The sequence below is a fragment of the Saccostrea echinata genome, unplaced genomic scaffold (genome assembly GCF_033153115.1).
Source record: "Saccostrea echinata isolate AGI-Se365-2 ecotype Australia unplaced genomic scaffold, CSIRO_AGI_Sech_v1 ptg000012l, whole genome shotgun sequence".
NCBI lineage: Eukaryota > Metazoa > Mollusca > Bivalvia > Ostreida > Ostreidae > Saccostrea > Saccostrea echinata.
The window spans coordinates 7,713,014-7,736,608 of record NW_026889761.1 but is presented as its reverse complement, the minus strand read 5'-3'; the positions used below and the strand labels follow the sequence as shown (position 1 = coordinate 7,736,608).

Sequence of the window (23,595 nt, the reverse complement as noted above, 5' to 3'; positions counted from 1 at the left end):
TTTTCCTTGAGAGTTTTTTGAGAGTACTAGTATTTTCCTATACGATATGATTAACTTTAATGAAATTTAAAGAATTACTAGGGGTAAATACACATTAGGCTGTCTAAAAGCCATGCTATGCTTAACGTCACCCACGCGTAGGTTCAAGAGAAAAAACAAACAATTCGGAATTTAAAGTATCCGCTTGGTTCGGTTTTCCATTTAGAGACACATTTCCGCATCCCGTGTGAAATAAAAATTTGCTGTGAAATCGCAGTCGGTGTCTTATAGGAAGAAAACTAGTGATGTACATAGTATGCGATCATAAATGAAGCATAGATGGTTTTATAATTAATGATAATGTTTCATTTGGTTAGTGTTTTATGTTAGTGGTAAGATCACAGACTCTCATTTCTTCATCATTTTTGCTGAACCATTCACTGTGTTGGAGATAGACAAGAGTTTTGAAAGTGTAAAGTAATGAGTGTTTCGAAATCAATATTTTATAACACAAATTTTAGTTATATTTATATCAATTTGATTTTATTTGATAGTTTAATCTCAAAATATTTCTATTGAAATTAAAAGGAAAAGTAAGTTGATCTCATTATACACGTACAATATTAAAGGGGTTGAAAATATAAGACATTGACAATTTAGCAGAAGAAGCTTACAGAAGATGAGGGTTTTCAAATGAAAGAGAGGAAGAAATGAGGGTAGAGGAAAGCATTCTAATGACACCTGTCTTGTTTGTGTAGAAATCAAGGTAAAATAATCTAACAACCATGGTACAACAAGTCCCATTATGTGCATAGAAACCCTAAGGATAATCTTTGAAATTCACTGGGATTCAAATCAAAATGATAAGATTATGGATATAGATTTGTATTGAAATATGTAATGTTTTTCTCAAGGTTAATTATATGAAACCCTAAATTGTAGAATGCATTTGCAGCTATGCTTATAATTAGGGATGTCAACGAGTATCCGGTTAACCAGGTACTTGATCGAACGTCCGAGTATCGAATACCAAAATCGGTACTCGGTTACTCGGATGAATTTCTTTTTTTTCATATTTCAAAGTGCATATATATACTAAAATCTTTTCAAAAATGTTATTTAAATAGGCACTGTCCATGTGTATACAGTAATTAGCGTCACCTTCACCAGGTAATACCCTTTATCGCCTATGGCCGTGTATATGACTAATATCTCTATAAATAACATTTCTCTCCCAGTTAACCTGATCTTACTGATTAATAGCTGCCGGTGCAACGCCGACGATGTCATAGCGTTTATAAAATTGATAAATAATGTTGCTTCTTTTTTTATTTTAAAATTTCGTTTGAAGCAGAAATTGGAGAGTGCATATTATTTTCATTTAGTAGCCGACGTTCCAATCTTACACATTTTAGAGTCATCGAAAGATCGTGTGATTAATTCTTTGAATAGACAATTTTCTATAACCCAGATCATGATTCCAACTTCTAGAGAAATTGATCTCCTTGTATGATGTCCTGCTTCTTATTTTTCAATTTGTCGTCATTTTTGTTGGTTTACCAAGCTCTACTTTCATCGGAAAAACCAATCAAGCCATCCTTGAACCTCTCTTACCAGGTATAAACTAGTCTCTAAGATAAGTTTATGTAATTCAAGAGTTTTCATCCCCTTTCCCTCATAAACAAAAGTCACCCCCCCCCCCCCCGACGTCGCCATTTCTGGCAAAATCTAACGAAAATTAATTGTGCATATACCGTTATTAAATTGTCATTTTTGATATGTAAAACAAATGAATTTTCATACATTAGAACCACATATCACAAAAATTTTGCCAATGTAAATTTTATCATATAATAGTTCCGTATAATAGTGGTAATAAACAAAACATCACTGATAATGCTATTTTTAAATAGTAAAAAAAAACTGTGATACGCCGACCACAAATTTTTGATTTTCTTTAAAGGGTTTTTATCACGTATTTAAATTTCTTAAAAATGAAATATTATATTCTTGAAACATATAATGATCGTTTAATTATGAAATAATTTTGAAAACAGTTATAATTGGGCAATTAAACGCCTGTAATATAGAGTTCTCGAAGTAAAAATCTCCACTAATTACATGTAGATAGGGGTCACGTGGTACTGAAACGTCATAGGTGTCAATGGACAATTAGAACTCGAAAAGCTTATACATGTATATCGTAAGAGAAATATATCAAATAGATTTTGACGTTAGATAAATAGACAACACAATAAGGTCGGTGAAAACTTTGACATCAACGACATTCTTTTAGTTATGGACGGTCAATCTTTTATGTATGAACGTCTAGCAGAGAGAAATAACCAAGAAAATATGCCGACAATAAGAGAGGACACCGAAGACGAAGCCGTAGACAACTCGGGACTTGGACTAAATAGAACGAATTACTAAAATTGACTTCGTAAATATCTATAAAAATGAGGATTTTAATTCAACTTCTTCAATATATATATATATATATATATATATATATATATATATATATATATATATATATATATATATATATATATATATATATATATATATATATATATATATATATATATATATATATATCCTGTATATATCTTCTATCTGTTACAGTGACTTGAACAGTGTTCAATGGTGCCGTATGCCTTTACGAAGTGCACAACATTCGTATTAGATTCTGTGTCACTTTAAAAATGCGTGTTGGGTATTTTTTCTCGTTTTAGAAAAGTACCATGTCCTTAAAATATTTCAAAGTATAGAAAAAAAATGCGATCGGACATAAACGATTGTTCAGAATGGAGACGAAGCCTTCGCGTTTGCAGAAAAAAGGTCCCCTTCCACCTCTAGACCAAGTATAGGAAATATGAAAAAAAAAGTTCCTAAATGTTTTCTTGTGCATATTTCTGCATCCAGAAGCCACAAATTATTCCTTAATAGCTATGAATTATCCAATTATCACTTATTTATTTACTAACAGGTTTAATAGACACAACAAATGAGCCGTTTTGTATACACAATAAGTACTTTGCCTGACCACGATTGACACCTATGACGCCAGAGCATGTAAACTTTGTCATATCAAAAAAATTTGAGACGTGATAAAAATCCTTAAAATGCAATGTCCATATACAAATGAGATGACAGCCTTATAGTATTTTACCATGATAACAAAAAGATCATTTCCCAATATTGTGCAAGAATGAAAAAATTTGGTCAGGCACTTTATGAGATTTTTTTTCTGGGACAACCTATAATAATATATGTAATATATACTATTACGCGTACAGGATGTAACCCTTGGCATAAATTGTGCGTTCATTCATAACTGAAATAAATTCACCGTTGCATACTATTGCGCAAAAGTGAAAATCGACAGCAAGGTTTATGTCGTAGTCTGACGGAAGTCAATTGTTCAGATATGCTTTCCACTTGTGTAACCCTTCATATATCTTTGCTATCTCCCTCGGGAGAGAACACATTTAGAAAGCCGGAAGTGAAGTTTTATTGTATCCTGCAAATAATAAACTGATGGTCTGGCAATAAAAACTCACAACTGTGAACTACAATAGAGCGATTTCTATATATAGAGTGGATCTCGCTCAAGAATGTGCAATCTATGCAACATTTAACGGACCAAGACAACCCGTACATCTCCCTTTATGCTTATTCTCGACAATTTATATTAGAATATACAATAGATACAAAAGCTATTTTTAGATAATGTTGACGTCAGAAAATAGATAGGAAACGAAGGTATACGCTATTTCACCTTTATTGATTTTGATAATTAGAATTATTGGCAAAGAACCTAACTTTCAATTTTCATTCGAAGACTGCCTTGTGTAAAAAATATGATTTCAGCAAAACAGCAAAAGTATCTCCATGAAAGCAAAGTTTATCACTTTTTAAAAGCACAAGACACCGTCATAATCGGGTGTTTGAATCCATGCCAGTGGTTTATTCTTTAACAAATGAATTTCATTTGTATATTTCATTTAAGGGTGATCAGATTGAAGGCTCTGATTAAAAGTTAAGGAAGGAAGAAGTATTTTTCTTCCTGTATTTTCCCCTGGATGGGATTTTAATGATTATTTAAAACACCCCATAATTATTAAATATCTTCAATTTTAAATTAATTGTTGGTCTATAAAGAAATCATCAATCTACTTATTTCCCTATTAAAAGTATTAAAATTATTATGTGTTAATGGGTTTGTTTCCTCTAACATCCGAAAACATTTTGTCTGTAAATTGGGATTCTTTTCAATTAATTAATTTTTCAAAAAAATTATAAATACTTAATTTTTTTTTTATAATTTGTTTAATGTGTAATAATGTTTTTTTTTTCTTGTTTAACGTCCTTCTCGAGAATTTTTCACTCATATGGAGACGCCACCACTTGCCGGTGGAGAGCTGCAAATCTATACCTATACTCGGCACTCAGGGCCATTAAGTAATGAAGGATCTTTTTCGTGCCAACACCTACTGCGACATGGGACCTCGGTTTATACGGTCTTTTCCGAAGGACCGGTCTCCACGTCCCGCAGTTGATTCGAACCCGCGAGGTAAGGATCAGCTCCTTGCTCCGCGACTCTAGAGCAGACGCTCTAACCACTTTGCCACGCAGGCGACTGTAATAACGTGTTAATTAATATTTATTTCTTTTATTTTTATTCATCATTGTAATTCTCTCTTTTAAATTTAAGATTGATAAATTATTGGATAAAAATTATAAAAGTAGGTAATGTGCATTGCAATAAATCTTTGTTGCTGGCCTCGTCAATTTTTAGGCTATTTTCTTGCTATTTTTTGTACATGTACTCATATGATAAATCATCGTGGTATACATCATAACTGTCAAAACATGAAACTATAGAGCAGAATCTATGAGGCAGGAGTGGCTCAGGAAACATGCCTTGAAATCCACAATCAATTATAGCTAAGCCACATTGATTGGAGGGAAAAATGCTTGGGAAAATCATTGGGTGGTCTTTCTTGTGCTTTAAAACTTCTTGGCGATCGTCAGGGCTGTTGAAAAAAATCAATTTCATAGGCACTTTCTGTCACAAAAAGTCTGAAAAACAGAAGAGAGAACAATATAGAATACACATCTAAACTCGATTTTTTATTTCTGTTTACAATGTACATGTACATAGTATTGATGAATTGATTTAATTTTAATATGTATTTATATTTATCACTGAAAATATATATTGACTTTGCTTGTACCGCTTCGTTACATATCTAATTACATAAAATACTGACTCAAGGCATTAATTAGTTTTCTTTTTCTATGAATCGAAACGATATACTGAGAGTTCATAATACATGTATTTCCGAAATAAAAAAAAAATTAAAAAGTACGTATTGCAGGAAAAAAATGTTGGACCTAGATGCTTTTTATACTGTACCGGTAAAACAAGCATGTTATAAGCAAAAAATGAATCAAAAACTCAATATGCTAATTTTTAAATTAGATATCTTTTTGTTCTTTATCGGATTTGCTCTTAATCTTTACTAAATATACTAAATAAACTATTTCTTTCAAAGTTTACTTCCTTCCCAAAAGTAATTATTTGTAAGTAGATTCTTCAATAAACCTACCTGCTTGCAAACTTTTCGATGTCGCTCTATCCGTAGCTTTCCCCTGTCATTTTGTGATGATTTTTAATACCATTTTATAAATATACTAGCATAAATAATCCTCAATATATAATTAAGCTTCTAAAGCCAAAGTGATTCTTTAAAACATTCCTTTGCATCCTCTTTATGGTATATAGTAATTAACCATAGATGTAGGCTACCGTGCGATCTATGTTTCCAATTGCAATGTCCATGTAAAATAAAAAGCAAAATAAAAAAAAAATTTCGGAAATTAGTTTAACAATGTAGATTGATTATAGTGAATTTAGTTTTACGTGATCGTGTGTTTATATGTAGACAGACAACTTTTACATGAAATTTTCGTTAGAATAATTAAAGTATGGTTACACTTAGTCCCGCATTAAAGAATGTAATATTAAAAGGGCATATTCAAATCCCATTAAAACCTCTCTTCAATTCATCCACCTCACCCCCTTTTAACATCAAATACCTTAATTATTTATTCATTTCATACTATTAATTTCCCTTAAGGAGGGATTCTTGTCTGGTTTCTGACTAGATGAAATATTCAAAGTATATTTGTTATATGTCTTATAAAATTAGATGTAAGAGATTTAAAAGATCATATTTTTCTTTCCTCATCATAATTGTACAACTTTAAATAGAAATTGTAAACTGGGTTTGAAATCTAGCAGGGACTATATTTTTGGCGGAACGGCGGCGTATGAAAATATCTCCTTTTCCGCTTCTCAAAATTACTATAAAACGATGAATTTAGTTCAAATTTTTAAACAATCAAAGACTAAAAGACTAAAAGACTAAAATTAAAAATAATGGACTGAAGTTTTAAAATATATCAAATAAATATGATTTTTCAAACAAACTACAATTTTGTTTTTAAAACCGTCCGATCTAAGTACAGATTTGAGCCAAAATTCCATAAAAAGTGTTTTTCTCTCTAGTTAACTTTCAAAATTTTTTTTTGTATCAGTTTGTATCTTTATATGACTACTTTACCATATGTGAAAATAAGAAAAATTTAAATATACGAAGCATATAAAAATAACTTATATATCCTAAAAATCTAAGAAAATAGAGGAAATTCGGATTAGCCAATATCTATTTTAGTTAAAATATTTATGTCAATTTGGTAGTATCATCTGAGAGACCCCAATTATAATACCTTTTTATGCAAAACGAAAAACATTAAACTTTTGAAATAGAAGTAGGCATTGCGTGATTGGCAACAGTATTTTTTATTCCTAAGGTCAAGGAAAATTATAATGACCTTGACCCGATTTTGCTTTTAAAATAAAACGGTCAAATTTAATCTACTTGATACCATTACTTAATAATAATGTCTTCTTGAATCTATGAAAATTTCATTAATTTTTAAATACAAGAAATATGAGAAGAATACCTCCTTAAAAATGAGTAAACAAGGATAATTTCAAAATATGATTTTCTTCACATCTGGTGACAAAAGTAAAAAAAAATTCATTTTTGCCTTTAAAAAAATTCAAAATGATCGATATGTTCTTGTCTTGGAGTAGATTTTAATTCGATTTTTTTTATTCAAAACATCAATATGAAACTTCTAATTTTCAGATCAAGTTGTCCCAAATCTTAAAGGTCTCCGGAAACATGTAACAACTGTGCGGAATCGCGAAGAAAATAAATAATTCACAAGCCTAGTAAAAATCTCCGTGTTCTAACTCATTCATACAGTGTAGAAAACAGCCAATAAACAAACAGGTAAATTTTCGGCACTTTTTGGGATCGCTCGTAGCTTTCCGTCGTAAAAACGGAAGTGACGTTATATCTACCATAGAAAGTCACTGCGATAAAAGAAAAGTAAATGGACATCGGAAAAAGACCTGAATACCAGTAAAAGATGGTGATTTGTGCGGTTGTAAATTGTAAGAACAATCCAGAAAATACTGTTGGTGTGAGTTTTCATAGGTTTCCAAACGCTAAGAAGAAGAAAGATCTGTATTTAAAGTGGATTTACCAAGTAAACAGAGTCAACCCTGCTTCGACATCCACTACGTTAGACAAGTTATGGACCCCAAATTATCATTCTGTCGTTTGTTCCTACCATTTTACTTCGGACTGCTTTACAAAGAACCTATCTGTAGTGGACTCAATGAATCTTACAGGATTTAAAGTAAGATTAAAGCCCGATGCACACCCGACCCTTCTCCTAAGTCCACAAGTCGTCATACCAAGTATCAAGCCAGCTTTCAAAAGAGGGAAGCACAAAGGGTATGTATTTATCATGTTTATAGAAATAAGAATTTGTTCCAACAGGTCCAATACATCATATTTTTACACCTGACCCGAATGACTGATTTGTGTGTGTCCTGTTTTTAATTTTTTCCCTTTGACCCAGAGTCATAAAAACATATATTTTTAAAATAAAAACATTGCACAAATCCAAGTAAGTAAATGAGCGATATTAAACTGCTTGGAACCATTGGCAATATTTTCAATTGTGGAATATTATAGAATTTCTATATATTGTGTTGTATGTTTAAATGACATGTTTCTCTATGCTTTATTATCTTTTATAAATATGTATATTTTTATAGATAAAATAATGTATTAATGAATTTTATGAGAAAGAAAAAACAAACAACAAGCCCCTCAGCAACAAACATATACATACATTTTCACTTTATATTTTGATGTTTGAAATCAACGGCAACTATGACAGATGATGTGGTCCAGAGATCTGTGGGAACTGTGACTGATGCAGCAGGACTATCCCTCCAGTGCAATGAGGAAGATCAACAAGACACAGACCCAGAGGACAGCTCAGACGAGGACGATGAAGATTGGCTTCCAGGTGATGAATCTGATGATGACTGTGATGAAGCAATTGATGAACTGTAAGCATAATATATCTCCACCCTTTCCAAGTATTCAACTATACTCTAAAATCTGTTATAGAAAAACTGTTATTTATTCCCTTCAGATCTAATTTTATTGTGAGAAAAACCTTTTTAAAGTCTATTGCTTTTCTACTTTATATTTACTTCAAAGGAAAGTTTGATATTATTGTTTTATATTCCTCAGGGATATCACAGACCATCAAGAAGACAGAGCCCATAGAGAGAGGAAATACATAGTCTATGAGAGTTGCTTGAAAGAACTTTTGTCATCCTGTAGGAGTTGTCAAGAGCAGTGCAGAGTTGTGATAAAGAGGTCATTTGTGCGCATGTTGTCTTCCTGTGCCGCTTGTGGATTTGTGTTCAGTTGGGGTAGCCAGCCCATGACTTCAAGGCTACCTTCTGGAAACTTGGAAGTAGAAGGCAGTATTTTATTCTCAGGGGCTAGTGTATCCAAAGCTCTTCAACTGTTTAACAATATGAACATCATGTGCATTAGTGAAAGGACATTCAGGAACATTCAGAGTTCATATCTTATGGATTGATCTTGGCAGTTGAATTAGTTCAGGTAAATATATTTTATAAGAAGTATTTCATACAATAAATATACAAGTTTGAAGTACTTTGTAGATAAAAACTGATGAAAACTAGTTGTTATTTTTAATTTTTTATTCCAATTCTATAATATGAGATGAAATAGGTAAAAGTGTTTTAATGTATATTAAAAAAAGAATAACCTGGAAAAACTGAAAGATTATACAAAATCCTCATTTTGCAGGTTTCAGAGAGAGAAAACTCATATAGAATGGTGATTGAAGGTTTGAAGCGTTGCCTCCAGAGTCTGAAAGACAGGAATGTCCGTATCAATAGTTTTCTGCTCTTTTAATAATACTTAACCTTGTCTCTTGCTTGAAAGGAATATATTAACAAAACCTGAATATGATTCATAATAGGTATTCATTCCATGTTGAAAACTCCCTTGCGAGAGTTTTTCATCTATATCAAACGTCACAAAGTACCAGTGAAAGGCTTCATATTCAGACCTATACCCTGCACGCAGGCCGTTGAACAGTCAGGGTTCTTGATTTCATGAACGCCTACCGTAACGCAGGACCTATGGATTTAAGGCCATATCCGAAAGACCGATGACTTTCAATCTTAGTACCGGGAGCATGGCGAAGGAACAGTCAATACTTGTGTAATACGTCTCAAGTCTGACGCTGCGCCGGGAACGAGAATCATACCTTGACCTTCCGATCAAGAAGGGACGACCTACATGTACCGCTGGGCTACTGCGACCGGTATAGAGAAGTTTTGTCACTGAAAGATGCTATTGTACAGGGTTCATTTTACCAAACTTGATTAAAGGTGACACTCTTGGACTCTTAACCAGTATTTTACATAATCGAAATGCGCAATCTCTAGATTATTAACAAGAAGTTCTTTAGACATTTTTCCTCTTACTGCCATGTGACACTTCCAAAGACAAAAAAGGAAACAATAAAAATTTGTGTTATGTTTGGCAGTTTTCCGGTAACCTTTTAATTTAAAGCGATAATATAATAATTATATACTGATAGAACAATATATCAATTGTAGGTCAGTATATCTCTAAAATTTGATCGAGACAAAATATATATTCACAAACAAGAATAGTATTGACTAATAGGAGCCCGCTGTTATAATTCTTTCTGTGATAACGTTGTGCTTTTGAAATTTAAGTTCAGTAAAATTTAAGGACTTTATACATATATATGCTAATGTGTCTTCCCCGTAGTCAATGCCTTATCTCCACAAAAAGATCCTGATGACACTTTAAAATGTAGACTAAGACATTTAATTGATTTAAAATCCAATACAGAAAGATTTTAATTGTAATAACTGAATTTTTCAATTGAGCGTAATTAAGTGCTAGTATTTGAAATAAGCTCATGGATACATGCAAATATACATACATACATATATATATATATATATATATATATATATATATATATATATATATATATATATATATATATATATATATATATATATATATATATATATATATATATATATATATATAGATGGATAAAATGTCAAAATGTAAATAAAGTTGAAGGAAAGATTCCACATGCCTCTAGCGCTAGCGTTAAAGTTATCCTGTTGATTTCCTGTAAATACATAAGCAATTCCTCAATTGCTTTTCTTTTGGGCCTAATTATTTCATCTAATTAAGAGTATTTGATGTCCAAAAATATAAATAAATAAATAAACAACAAGATAACAAATAGTTACTTCCGTGTGGAAGTCCTGAAACGTTTATTTCCGGGTTGCGATTTATATGTATTTTTTTTATAGTCCTCAACAATCTTAGCATTGCATGGTACAGTCACGTCGTCTTAAACAGGTCTGATGTTTCAATTTTGAAGAAATCCGATTGATTTGGATTTTTATAAGTGCTTAGGAGCTGAATGTGATTATTATAATTATTGCTTTCATTAAATAGCCCTTCTTTGTTTACAGCCTTCGTATCATGGATAAAATTGCATACCTTTGTGTCTTTTTAATATACATAAACATTGAAGCGAAATGTTATTTGATTGAGAGCTGTACTTATGATAGGGAAAGAGATGGAGTAAAAGTAAATTGTTCCTCCCAGGAATTCTTAACTGTGCCAGATTTTTGTCAAAATACCCAGGCTGTGAAAACTGTTTCCAATAGAACAATAACTATTGACCCATCTCAAATTATAGAGCTGGACTTATCAAACAACAGTATCGGAAATTTCTCTCAGAATCCATTCTATTGTCTTGAGAATTTAAAAGTTTTAAATCTGGAAAGAAATGAAGTGAAACTTTCAAATGAAAATTACTTTAAAGGATTATTTTCCCCTCTGGTATCATTGCGTTATCTAAATATTAAACACAACTCGGAAGATGGATTTATCAATGACACCGTGTTTGCAGAATTGAAAGAATTAGAAGTTATTCGCATCGACACGCCAAACGGAACAGTTTTTGGAGAACATTTTTCTCAGTTAAGAAGACTGCATATTTTGGATCTTTCAGGAATAAATGGATACTGTTATATTAGACGAATTAAAAACACAACATTTCAATACTTTCCATTTCTGAGTATCTTGGATCTCTCAGCATGCAGAATCAAAAATGTTGATGTTGGAGCTTTTGGTATTTTGGAACATTTATCAGAATTGTTTCTTTCTTACAACATAGAATTAGGATTTGCTAGTTTACAAAACATAACATTTAATCTGCAATATACAAATATCAAGAAACTACACTTGGAAAATATCAGGTGCCTGGGAGGAGCCGACACACAACTGTTTCAGAGTCACCTAGAATACCTTTCAAATACGTCGTTAGAAGAATTAAATTTAGCAGGAAATCGGCTACAATGGATTGGAGAATGCGTCTTACATAATCTCCCCAAAACACTCCAAAACCTGTCTCTGGCAAATAACAGACTATCAGTGGGGATATATTCTGTTGATTATCGCTTATTGGAAGAATTGAAAGTATTTAATGCTAGTTATCAGCTAAACCTACCAAATATAACAACTAAATTATTTCAGAGGTGCGATGAGAATCCAGACATACGTCCTTCTAATTGCACATCAGGCGCACGTGATCAACTCTCTAAATCTAATCCATGCAAAATAAAAAAAGGTCAGGATTTGCATTTGGAGTACAAAAGGGCAAGTAAAATTCATTCTGAACTATATATTACGTTTTATGCACCACCAAAGCTTGAGATTTTGTATTGGACGTCAAGTCGTGTTTTTGGGGTTCTAGGCAAATTCGGGGTTCATGCACCATCCTTAAGAAAAATATTCGTGCAAAACAACATTTGGTACTCATGGAAAGGTCCCGTTTATGGATTGGAGGCGATAGAAGAACTTGATCTCTCTCAAAATTTTTGCTACAATATATCAACAGAATTTTTATCCCATGCTCCTGGTGTGAAAATATTAAAACTCAGAGATAACAATATCGCAAGGAGTTTATCGTCGGATTCTAAAGGATTAATTTTCAGAAGTCAGAGAAACCTGGAATTCTTAGACTTATCTAATAATGATATAGAATATCTACCAGAGGAAATATTCAAAAATAGCACAAACATCAAGCAATTGTTGCTGCAAGATAATAGGCTTAATAAGTGGGGAGTGAAAATAAATCATATGAAAAATTTAACATTTTTAGATTTGTCAGGTAACCGTATAGAGGCCTTTACTTCTACTGACATAGAATATCTTAATCAGCATTTTCAAAGTGAAAATCTAATAGTGGACTTAAGCAATAATCGTCTTTCATGCACCTGCGAAAACATTAACTTTCTTCACTGGATTGTAAGATTTTCTTCTCATTTTAAAGACTTCAGCGAATATTTCTGCTTGGACGAGTTTCGCCATATACAAAATCTTCAGAAATCTTTGTATATTTTAAACAAAAAGTGTAAATCATACCTGATTTGGTATGTAATCAGTTCTATTGGATGTACTTTAGTGGTGACAATAACTGCATGTTACTTAGTTTATAAAAACCGCTGGAAAATACGCTACATACGATATATGGCAGGAAAAAAATTTAGGGGGTATCATCGGCTTCAATCGAGTTGTAGCGTCGGGAATTTTGAATATGACGCATATATATCGTACTCGGCAAAAGATGTATCATTTGTAAAAGAAGAAATGATACCTAACCTTGAAGATGAGAGTGGACATCATATAAGACTAGCAATAATGCATAGAGACATGGAACCTCACGGAGATCACGCAAATAATATAATGGACTACATCAGTCGAAGTAAAAGAACAATTTGTGTTGTTTCCAAGAATTTTCTGGAATCTGACTGGCAGGACTACGAGTTAAATATGGCCAGGATGGAAGGAGTTCAGACAAGAAAAACATTAAATTTTGTGCATTTAATTTTAATGCCAGATGTTTGCAAGACAAGATATCCTCAAAAAGCTAGTGATTTTATAAAGAAGGGTTATTATCAAGAATATCCCGAAGAGCCTTTTGGATATCAAATGTTCTGGGAAACGCTTAGACAAGAAATAGAGAAAGACCTATACATTTGAAATGAACTGTTACTTTGGAAATTGTGTAGCAAAATCACAATAACTTTCTCTTTTCTGAATTTGTGTACTATGTTTTATGTTTTCTTGTTCATGGATTTCAAGCTTCGACAACGAATTTATATTTCAATACAGCGTCATATTTTATTCTGCAAATTTTCCCGTGTCGTTATCTATATGTATCAGAAACATTTATCTAAATGATGTGGAGATCTAGAATATAGTCTGCATTACTTAGGTTTAAATTTTTAGATTATTTAAAATTATTCTAGTAAAATAATGCTGAACTTGTGAAATTTAATAATCTATACTACTATATTAAAATAATAGACTCGAATTTTTGGCCTTTAATACCGATAAATCGGAAGAGTACTGTCTTTTGTTTGATATATGTTAAACATGATTGGTACTTGAAGATTACCAATTTGTTTTTATTTTTTCTCAATTAAGCTTCGCTAATTAATAATCAACGAAAATTCCTCAAAAAATTCCGGAAATCATCTGGTTTTTTGGATTTTACAATCTTGCGCGTGCGCATTACATTCACGCTAAATCAATCTCCCTTGCAGAGTTGTCGTTCGTTTCTCTCTCATACACGAATGTATGAGCCGTTGGTGGAGAGTGTGTTCAAATCAGAGAAGACAAAAGTAAATACTAAGTAGATATATATTTGTTATTGTATAATTTCTCTAATAAGAAATCAGTAATATATATGAACAGAATATATAGCAAATTTCCAATGAAAATTTACACGTATTTGTCATAGGGGTCGGAACCGGGGGGGGGGGTGGAAGGGGGGCTTAGCCCCCCTTTTTTTTTGCAAAGATAGACATAATATAGGCATTGAAAATTGGAGCTTACCTTTTTTCGTTGGTTTAGCCCCCCTCCCCCAACTTTCAAATAGCCACCCCACTTTCAATTTGCTTCTGACGCCTATGTTTGTATTATCGTAATCGTTTCTAAGTTTATCCATACAAATGTGATATTGTGGTCACGTGGGTAATCATTCGCCATCTCGGAGACACATTTATTATATGTTATTTATATCTCTGGCCATCTCAACGGAGGCAAAAAGCTCATGATCGTAGGAGCAACATTAATGTAACTACCCGATTTATTTTATCCCTCCTTTCTTTTATGCTTTTTTGAGGGGAACTAAAAAGGGGAGAGGGGGGGGGGGGTGTTACAACTCCAGTTAGAATCACATCTTAGTGAAGTAGGCATTCTTTTTCCGCTAAAAATTACAATAATAACTACTATATAAAAATTATAGACTCGAATTTTTGGCCTTTAATACCGATAAATCGGAAGAATATTGTCTTTTAATTTATATATTTTAAACATCATTGGTACTTGAAGATTACCATTTTGTTTTTATTTTTTCTCAATTAAGCTTCTATTTTTATTACTTTTTCTATGTACTAATTCAAGGACATTACATTAATTTTTATCAAAAAAGACAGTCTTTTACAGATTATATACCTGTCTATTACCTGTGTATATATAAAGTATATGTATTAACCGTGCTTAACTCTTTTATTGTTGAGGTCATATTTTGGACAAGTTGAGACCTGCAGTGTTAAATTTGTTACAAAAATTTTTACACCTTTACTTTAATAACTGATTGTGTAAAAATACCAGCTTAGCACATTTCTTCATTTCATTACTTTGCTTGATATGTATCAGCAGTGTGCTCAACTCTTTGCTGTTGTCATATTTTCAATGAACATCCATAATTTCTTTTATTAAATTTGTTTGGAAGGGTGAAATTTATGTAAGCTCCGGCGTGATTCTAACTCAAGACTTGATTTATAGCTAACTGGTGATCAAACCCATTCTGCGCTACGCTGTTACGCAACAATTAAAAAAAAAAACAAAACAAACACCAAAAAAAAAAAAACAAACAAACAAACAAACAGAATGATATTTACATTCATTGTTTATCTAAAAAATACCTTACAATATGAATGTGTCGATGTATCTATTTTGTAAATGTCCGATATGCACATGGGTGCATTCATAACAATGTCAACCCGTGCAAGCACGGGTCAAAGTCTAGTAATTAATAAATCAAGGGCTTGTACTTTAACAGCATTAGGGATTCTGTTAAACTATATTCATATATTTTCAATAGGTTCAAATAGCTGATGAGCAGGTCAATCCAACTTGAACATGACATTATTTCTACTAGGATGAAACCAAGTCTCTCGTGTACTTAAGCATTGACATGTTAAAGTCAACAGAAACGGGAACATGTCATACATGCAGACTACAGTGTTGTGTTGAACAGTTTAGAAATCATAAAGCCACCACTAACATAAGTGCAAGTGAGTCGTCAAGAACTGAACCACTGAAGGACTTTTCTGTTGGATTATGTTGGACTACAAACTGATTATTTGACAAAGGAATCCATCTTGATGCTTGTTGGCTACCATTGATGTGAAGTTAAACATTTATTATCCCAATTACTTTTACATATCCTTGATGATATGAGACATGTATCTTGTTGAAATTAAATTAAAAAAAAATATATGATTTGTTCGAATTGTTTTCTGAAATTGACAGTTTATGTTCAGTGATGGAGGTATGGCCAATCTGCTGTAAATAGAAAAAAACATTACATTAATGAAAGACATTACATTAATGATCTACACTAATGGCAGGGCTTGAAGAAGCAAATAATAAATTTTGTTTTAGTTTTCAACTACCATCATGAAAAAATGCCAAGTAGAATCTTGACAAATAGTAAAAAATATCAACTCTTAATTTATCTAATGTGGAAGCTGAGACTATATATATTGAACTTTCTTCAAGTTTCCACAATGCGAAACCATAGTATACTAATTGTATATCAAATGTTTAGACAGGCTGAAACCATTCATGTACTTCAAGTTTCATCAAGATTCTGCAATGCGGAAACCATAGTATGCTGCATGTATATCAACTGTTTATGCATGCTGAAACCTTACAGATTCTTCAAGTTTCATCAAGTTTCAGTTGCAGAAACCATTTGGATTTGTGGACACCTTAAGTTTCCGCACTGCGGAAACTTAATGAAACTTGAAGTTTCAGTACTGAAACTTTGCGGAAACTATTAGTAAGCTTAAGTTTCCGCAGAGTTTCAGCAGTGTTTCAGCCATGCGGAAACTGTTTTTTTTTCATCCAGTGAGAATATAGTCTGCATTACTTAGGTTTGAATTTTTGTTATATCTTGTAAACCTTAGAAAAATGTTTACCTTATCTTTAACTTTATAAAAACCTTTAGAGATCAACATTTTAGTATTTTATTTGAGAAGTATTCTGCCAGGGCAAAATGTTCAATGATTTAAATGGCTTATACAGATAAAACAACTTTAGTAATCGAAGGTTAAGGCATTTTTATGATTATGAAAATGTCAAGTCATAGAACAAACTAAAAGTAGTATGAAGTTAGAGTTACTTAGTTCTCATTCTATTTTGTCATAATTATTTGAATTATAATTTTTTGGAAAAAAAAATAGCGATAAGAAAACAGAGGAATTTTACAATTAATTAGGGAAAGTTACTTTCATAACGCGTATAATTCCAGCCTTTTGCAACCCTTTCTTTGTTAAATGTTCCTTAATGGCCCACACATTTGATACGGTATTTTCGGTAAAAAAAAAAAAAGGAGTTACAAAACTGAAGTCCAATACTTTCCACTATTTCAAAAGAAAACTTCAGTTTTTTAAGTAAACAGTGGTATAAATCTTGCTCTAAAAATTAAAAAAAAAAGCAGCAGAAGTTAATGTAATGGAAATTGGTAGTGATTTGAACATACAGTTTTCTTTGGAAATTTTACATTTATCCTTTCTATAAACATACAAGCTTCATTGAAAGTGAGTCAGTATCGTTGAGCTTATACTGCATATATGCAAGTTTTTGTGTCTAAAAGTAAAAAAAAAAGATTAAACGTATATATGATAATATTACCTGAAATTACTAACACTAAATATGAAGAGTTGTTATGAGAAAAACCATATATATTGCCACATATAACAATGACAATGACAACACTTCGACTTTAATGAAACATTGATTATTGTAAATTGGATGAAAGTAATTTCGACGTTTTATTTTAAAGAGACTATTAAAATCATTCTAGCTGATAGAAAACATATCTTAAAAAAATTTTCATCATTATTAAAAAGATGCTTTAGTTTCTGATTGACAATATCTCTGTGTGGTTGTTGGAGATCATGTCTTCCACAATCTATTGGAATTCCCATGGATATGTGTATGTGTGTGTATGTGAACAGGGAATGCTTACTCCCCCCTTGACCTCTGATCCTACCTTTAGGGGTCTGTATTTTTTGTACATGTAATTATTACAGATTGGTATCGTTTGTGGAATTTTTAAAGATCTTATCTGCACATTTTTTTGCATGTTAATGCACAGCTAGACTGTATTTTTTCAAAGTATACATACATATGTGTAATAGTGTAATAAATATGCATTTCGTCGGGACTGGGGGTGGGGCTATGGATTTTTTTTCTCTTCAATCACCCCCCCCCCCCACCACTTTCAATTTGCTTCCAACGCCTGTATCTCTTATCAATATATAGAGAATAATACATGCCATACATGCCATAAAATATCTGTATCATATCCTACATCAAACCGATGTGATTTACAATTGTTACATTTATAAAGAAAATTTGTTGGATGTGCCATTAAAAGCTCTAAGCGACAGTTTCAGGATTAGTTATTTGACTGGTTCCTTGCATAAGTATTAACAATGCTACGCCCGTGAGTATATTTGGTATAAAACTACAAATTCATCAAGACATGATTTATATCTAAAACCTGTCTCGTTTTTATTTCATTTTGAATATGAACTACTTTGCAGATTTTCATTAAACAATGACAGTCAACTAATTGTCTCGAATTATTTTAAGTACTGGACTGCTTTTGATAAATGCCAGATTTCATTTATCCTATTTTTTTTTAATTATAAGACTATCAGTAGGAAACATTACTTCAGTAATTGATTAATTCTTGAGTACTGTTACTGGTTACCCTCATTTAAGCCGTGTTCCTGATAGACTTTCGGTTTATTGACGCTGCTTGTCTGTTGCCCTGTCATCAGAAACACATGAAAGTAAAGCAGATGCATTTCCATCTGAAACGGTTGTGGATACAAAACCAAAATGTCTATAGAGAGTATGCAATCCAGGTTGTGTTCATTGTCCATGAAAACCGATGGAAATATCATCCTCACGAATAACATAAAGACCTAGAATTAGACATTCATACAATTTTTTAAAAATTAAATTCATACGGAATTCCAGTTTGAGCAACGTTTCTAAAATATTCTTAGTCTAGGGGCATTCAACTGGTTATATTTCACACAGACTGACTAAACAAAGTAGCAGGATTTGATGTAAAAACAGGAAAATTGACATTCAAGAAGGCGAAATTTATTTTTTTCATTTTGTGTATCCTTGCTTAATCGAGTAATTCAAAGTGATATAATTATCTAACTCGCTCATCTACTGCCAAAAATGAAATGAAACAAGGTGGCAGGTATGAATCAAAACCGAAACTAGTCTATTACATCGGTGTTGAAGTTGGATGTTTTTTATGGATTCAAAATATAATATACACATACTGTGTATATTTTTACTGTTTTCTTCATTTATATGATAATTCAACATTCAAGGCTATCAACATTTCATGATCGAACATGTATTTTACCTTTAAAGTTTTATTACTTGTAAACCAAGAGTACTTGATGAGAAAGCAATGTTAGTCGTTTGTATTATTAACATTTAATTTGATCTAAAGAATTGCTTTATAGACATACATTCCTTCAATCTCCGAATTCTAGTGTAATGATTCATATGCATGTAAATAGTGGTGCTATAGTAGATCAAGGTAAGTACCATGGTAAACCAGAGTATTCCAATCGTACCTCGTTAAACCAGAACCTACTATAGTTTACTAAAAACCTTGTACAACGTCAGTATTAAGGAGCACTTGTTTCCTGGTTCAATTGCAGATAAATGTTAAGAAAAACAAGTAATCGTCAAATCTGTTACCAAGAAAGTGCGATTACCAAATTTTTAAAACATCCCCGCGTGCCCACGATGGACTGTTCATTGCTCAAATATTTCGAGTTTTCTAAATTTTCCAAACCTGCTGATAGTTTCCAAATTAATGCTCCAGAAAAAAAATCACTCTTTGGAAGTTTATTTTCAACGGACAAATCATCAAATAAATAAATAACATACTGCGTTTTAAATGCCTTTAAATAAGCCCAGACACATGTATAAATGAATTCCACAATGACTTAGGTCAAGACACAGACAAGGATGTAATTTGAGGCTTTAGTTTCCTCTGAGAACGTAGATATTTCATTTATAGAATGTTCATACTTTCGTGCCAGCAAATTAAAATAAGGCGAAAATAACGAACATTACATTCTATTTAGAGGGCATAAAACATGGTCCCGTGGAAAATCCAGAGGTAGGATCAGGTGCCAAGGAGGAGTAAGCATCTCCTATTGACCGGGCACACCCGCCGTGAGCCTTTTGTCAAGTCATCCAGAATACCACCCAATGATAGGTTATAGTTGCTAACAAGGTCATAATAACGACTATGAAATGCTGATTTTAAACGATTTTAAACGAGGTTGTAAAAATCCCTGGAAATTCTGCAAGTGGCCTGCCTCGGTTTAAAAATTGATCGTACTCGAAGTAAGCTCTTAAGTGTCGAATAATTTGGGAGATGTAACACCATATGCAGGTAAAAGCGGAATATTACTACATAAATTAGGAAAGTTGAAGATGGAAAAGTTGAAGTCATCTCGTTTGTCATACAATTTAGTTGTTGGTTGACCCTTATCGTCTATAGTTTGTAAATAACCAAATATCAAGATGGAATGGCACAATCCCAGCCTGACACCCAAGCAGTACACTTGACATACGCTTAGACAACTAACAACTTAATAAATCATATAAACGGCATCCACTTAGTCGTACGTACGCGATATTAAGTCGCACGAACGGCAAAATAATTCAGTCGTTATTACGAGAAAGTATAGCGTATAAACAACATAGATTAGGCTGTACACACTATAAAATAAGTCGTTATAACGAGGTTACCCTCTCACACACAAACACACATAACACACACTAACGTACACTTACAAAAGAGATTTTTCAAGTTTAGAACTTTATTAAATTTTTTTTTGGTTAATGACATTCTGATACATGATAATTTTTTGGGCGGATATTTAACCCCCCTGAAAAATTTCCTTGATTGGTCCTTGATTTTGTTATTAACATTAATTCTTTTCAACTTTTGCTTCTGTTCATGCTAAGGATGTATGAAGTATAAAAATCCCTATTTCTTATCGTTTCGCTCTAACGACGTATTATCTCTTAACTTAGACTTACTATCTCTTAATAAAGACTTATTTTCTCTTAATTAAGAATTATTATCGCTTAATTAAGACTTATAATTTCATCAATAATTTGTCATCCCATGCGTACGAATAAATGTCTCGTTATAACGACTTCTTATGTCGTACGATTTATTATCTCGTTTTACATTTTATAACATTTTTGAAATGCCACAGCTATGTCAACACTATCTGAAGCTTAAATAGTGTTAAAAACATAATGCTGAAAATATAATGTCCAAGCTATATACTTATATTAAAATTTCTTAATGTTGTAACTCTTTGAAAGTCAAGTTTGTGAATTCCTCGTTATTTTCCACTGAATTTAAATTTCATTTTCAAGTGAAAGACTAAGTTCTAATATGTATGTCAATGTCCGGTTGTCATTACGTCTGACGTCAGTGAACGAGGACTATGGAAAATTAGCAATGCCTTGTGTATTTGAATTCTACAAGACGGCATTTTTGATATTTACATTTTCAAATATAAATGTAATTTTCTAAAAGATGGAACTGTCTTCTTTGTCGGGTATGCTAGGTCGTCAGTTGGAAATTGGGAAAATTAAAGCATAAGTAATTAGTTCATGAATGGTTTGTTTAACATTGCAAAAGATATCATTGTTACATAGAAGGAATTGATTTGACATTTAAATTGTCCTAAAAAGTTTATGGAAAGTTAAATAACGCCAAAGTGTTTTATCAATTGTCGCCCATCACGGATGCAACGGGAAGTTATTATAAAACATGAGATAATTCAGTGCTTCCAATCTGAACCAACTTCCTTTCTTTTCATTAGCACATAATAAGAGAGATATTCAGGGACATACAGAAATAAGACTATGGAAACAAGGTATGCTTATTCATATGTATCATATCAAAATGGGTTTATCTCGAAACTCGATCCTACCATATGAAAATTTAACAACATTGCACATTTAGTTGCCACTGACCTTATCCCTCGGTAAAGTAACTTAAACGATGAAATACTTTCTTTGTTCGTTAAGATATCGAGATAAAATTTTGCGACATTGCAGAATATACATACCGGGTAATGTAAATTCTTGCATAAGCTGAAACTGCTGAACTGTCAAAGTTTTAACAAACAAAACAAAAAATACATTTTTTGTGCCAATTTATATCCATCATCATATTATCCTTAAGGTTTTCCAAAATCTGTTATTAATTTCCCTTTCAGCGAAATTAAAAGATATTTGTAGGGAAAACGAAGGATTAATAAAATAAATTTACCATAAAAATTATTTTTTGTCTTTCGAAATTGTGAAAAAATCAAACTTTTGGTTTCTCCATTCATGCATTATGCTTCCTTTGTATATTTTTCCCCTTATATTCCAGTTTTATTATTGATAAAGTCACACGTATGTAAAATTCAAAATTAAATGAAGCCCTTTGAATATGTTTTTATGCAGATGTAATAATGCTTTGTATCGGAAATGAGCATATTTTTTTTAATGTTGAGATAAAATTTTATCGATCTACGCCTGACATCTCTAAAAGGTGGCCATTTACTTTTTGTTGTTGTTGTTGTTGTTGTTGTTGATATGAATTTTATAAAACTATATTGAACGGAAGTAATTGTGACTTTCTCCGTTTGTTTCTTTAACGCCCCTTGGACAATTTTTTACTCGTATTGAGACGCTACCACCGCTGGAAAGCTGCAAATTTAGACCTGTGCTCGGCACTTACGGCCGTTGGATAGTTAGGGATTTTTCGTGGTAGCACCTACTGTGATACGGGATCTCAGTTTATACGTCCCAAAGTGGGATTCGAACCCAATACGTAAGGATCAACTCCTTACATCGCAAGTGTTTAACAAGCGCTCTAATTACTGCGCTACATGGGCGATTTTTTTTTATGTAAAACCAATAAAAAGTTAGTGTGGAAACATCATGTAGTTCTAATAAATGTATATTGATCCGTACGTTCCATTTGTCCAAAAGCTGACTTTTAATTTGGTTTGTTTGTTTATTGTTTTCTAACTTTGTTTCGAATTTTTTTAACGAATTTTTCACTCATATGGAGACGCCACCTCTTGCCCGTGAAGAGCTACAGATTTTGACCGTTACTCGGCAATCAGGGCCATTGAGCAGAGAGGTGGTTTTTTTTCATGCCAACACCTACTGCGACATGGGACCTCGGTTTATACGGTCTCATTCGAAGGACTGGTCTTCACGTTCCACAGTGGGATTCGAACCCGCGACGTAAGGATCAACTCCTTCCTCCGCAAGTGTTAAGCATACGCTCTAACCACTGCATCAGGCGGGCGACGACTTTTTAATTTAAAAGAAATGGTCAAAAATATGCCTTTAAACAAATTGGAATGGATGGGCCCGGTTTTTTTTTTTATTAAAGTAATCATCAAGTAAACATCATCAGCAATAAAAAAAAATTAAAAAAAAAAAAGACAAAATAAGAGTGACCTTTTTATTGATTTAAATTTGCGTTCCTAAAGAAGAGCTCATTTAATTTAGATTACTGTTAGAAGCATTTTTTATAATTAACGTAAATGCAGAATAATTCAATGTGGTTCAAGAACTATTAATTCCTTCCTTGTATTGAAATTAACATTAAATCAAAATTCAC

The 23,595-nt window shown here is 32.2% G+C and overlaps 2 protein-coding genes across 2 annotated transcripts; both read left to right on the top strand.

The window, feature by feature from the left end:
- Positions 1 to 8,295: 8,295 nt before the first annotated feature.
- On the top strand, positions 8,296 to 9,033 carry LOC133185613 (uncharacterized). Its single transcript, XM_061320926.1, has 2 exons — positions 8,296 to 8,488; positions 8,676 to 9,033. Exons 1-2 carry the CDS (start codon positions 8,307 to 8,309, stop codon positions 9,031 to 9,033), a joined length of 540 nt encoding a protein of 179 aa, XP_061176910.1. The 5' UTR covers positions 8,296 to 8,306.
- A 1,973-nt stretch (positions 9,034 to 11,006) lies between these two features.
- LOC133185611 (toll-like receptor 4) lies at positions 11,007 to 13,574 on the top strand. Its single transcript, XM_061320925.1, has 2 exons — positions 11,007 to 12,702; positions 13,201 to 13,574. The coding sequence occupies exons 1-2, from the start codon at positions 11,007 to 11,009 to the stop codon at positions 13,572 to 13,574; spliced, it is 2,070 nt and encodes a 689-aa protein (XP_061176909.1).
- The last annotated feature ends 10,021 nt before the right edge of the window (positions 13,575 to 23,595 follow it).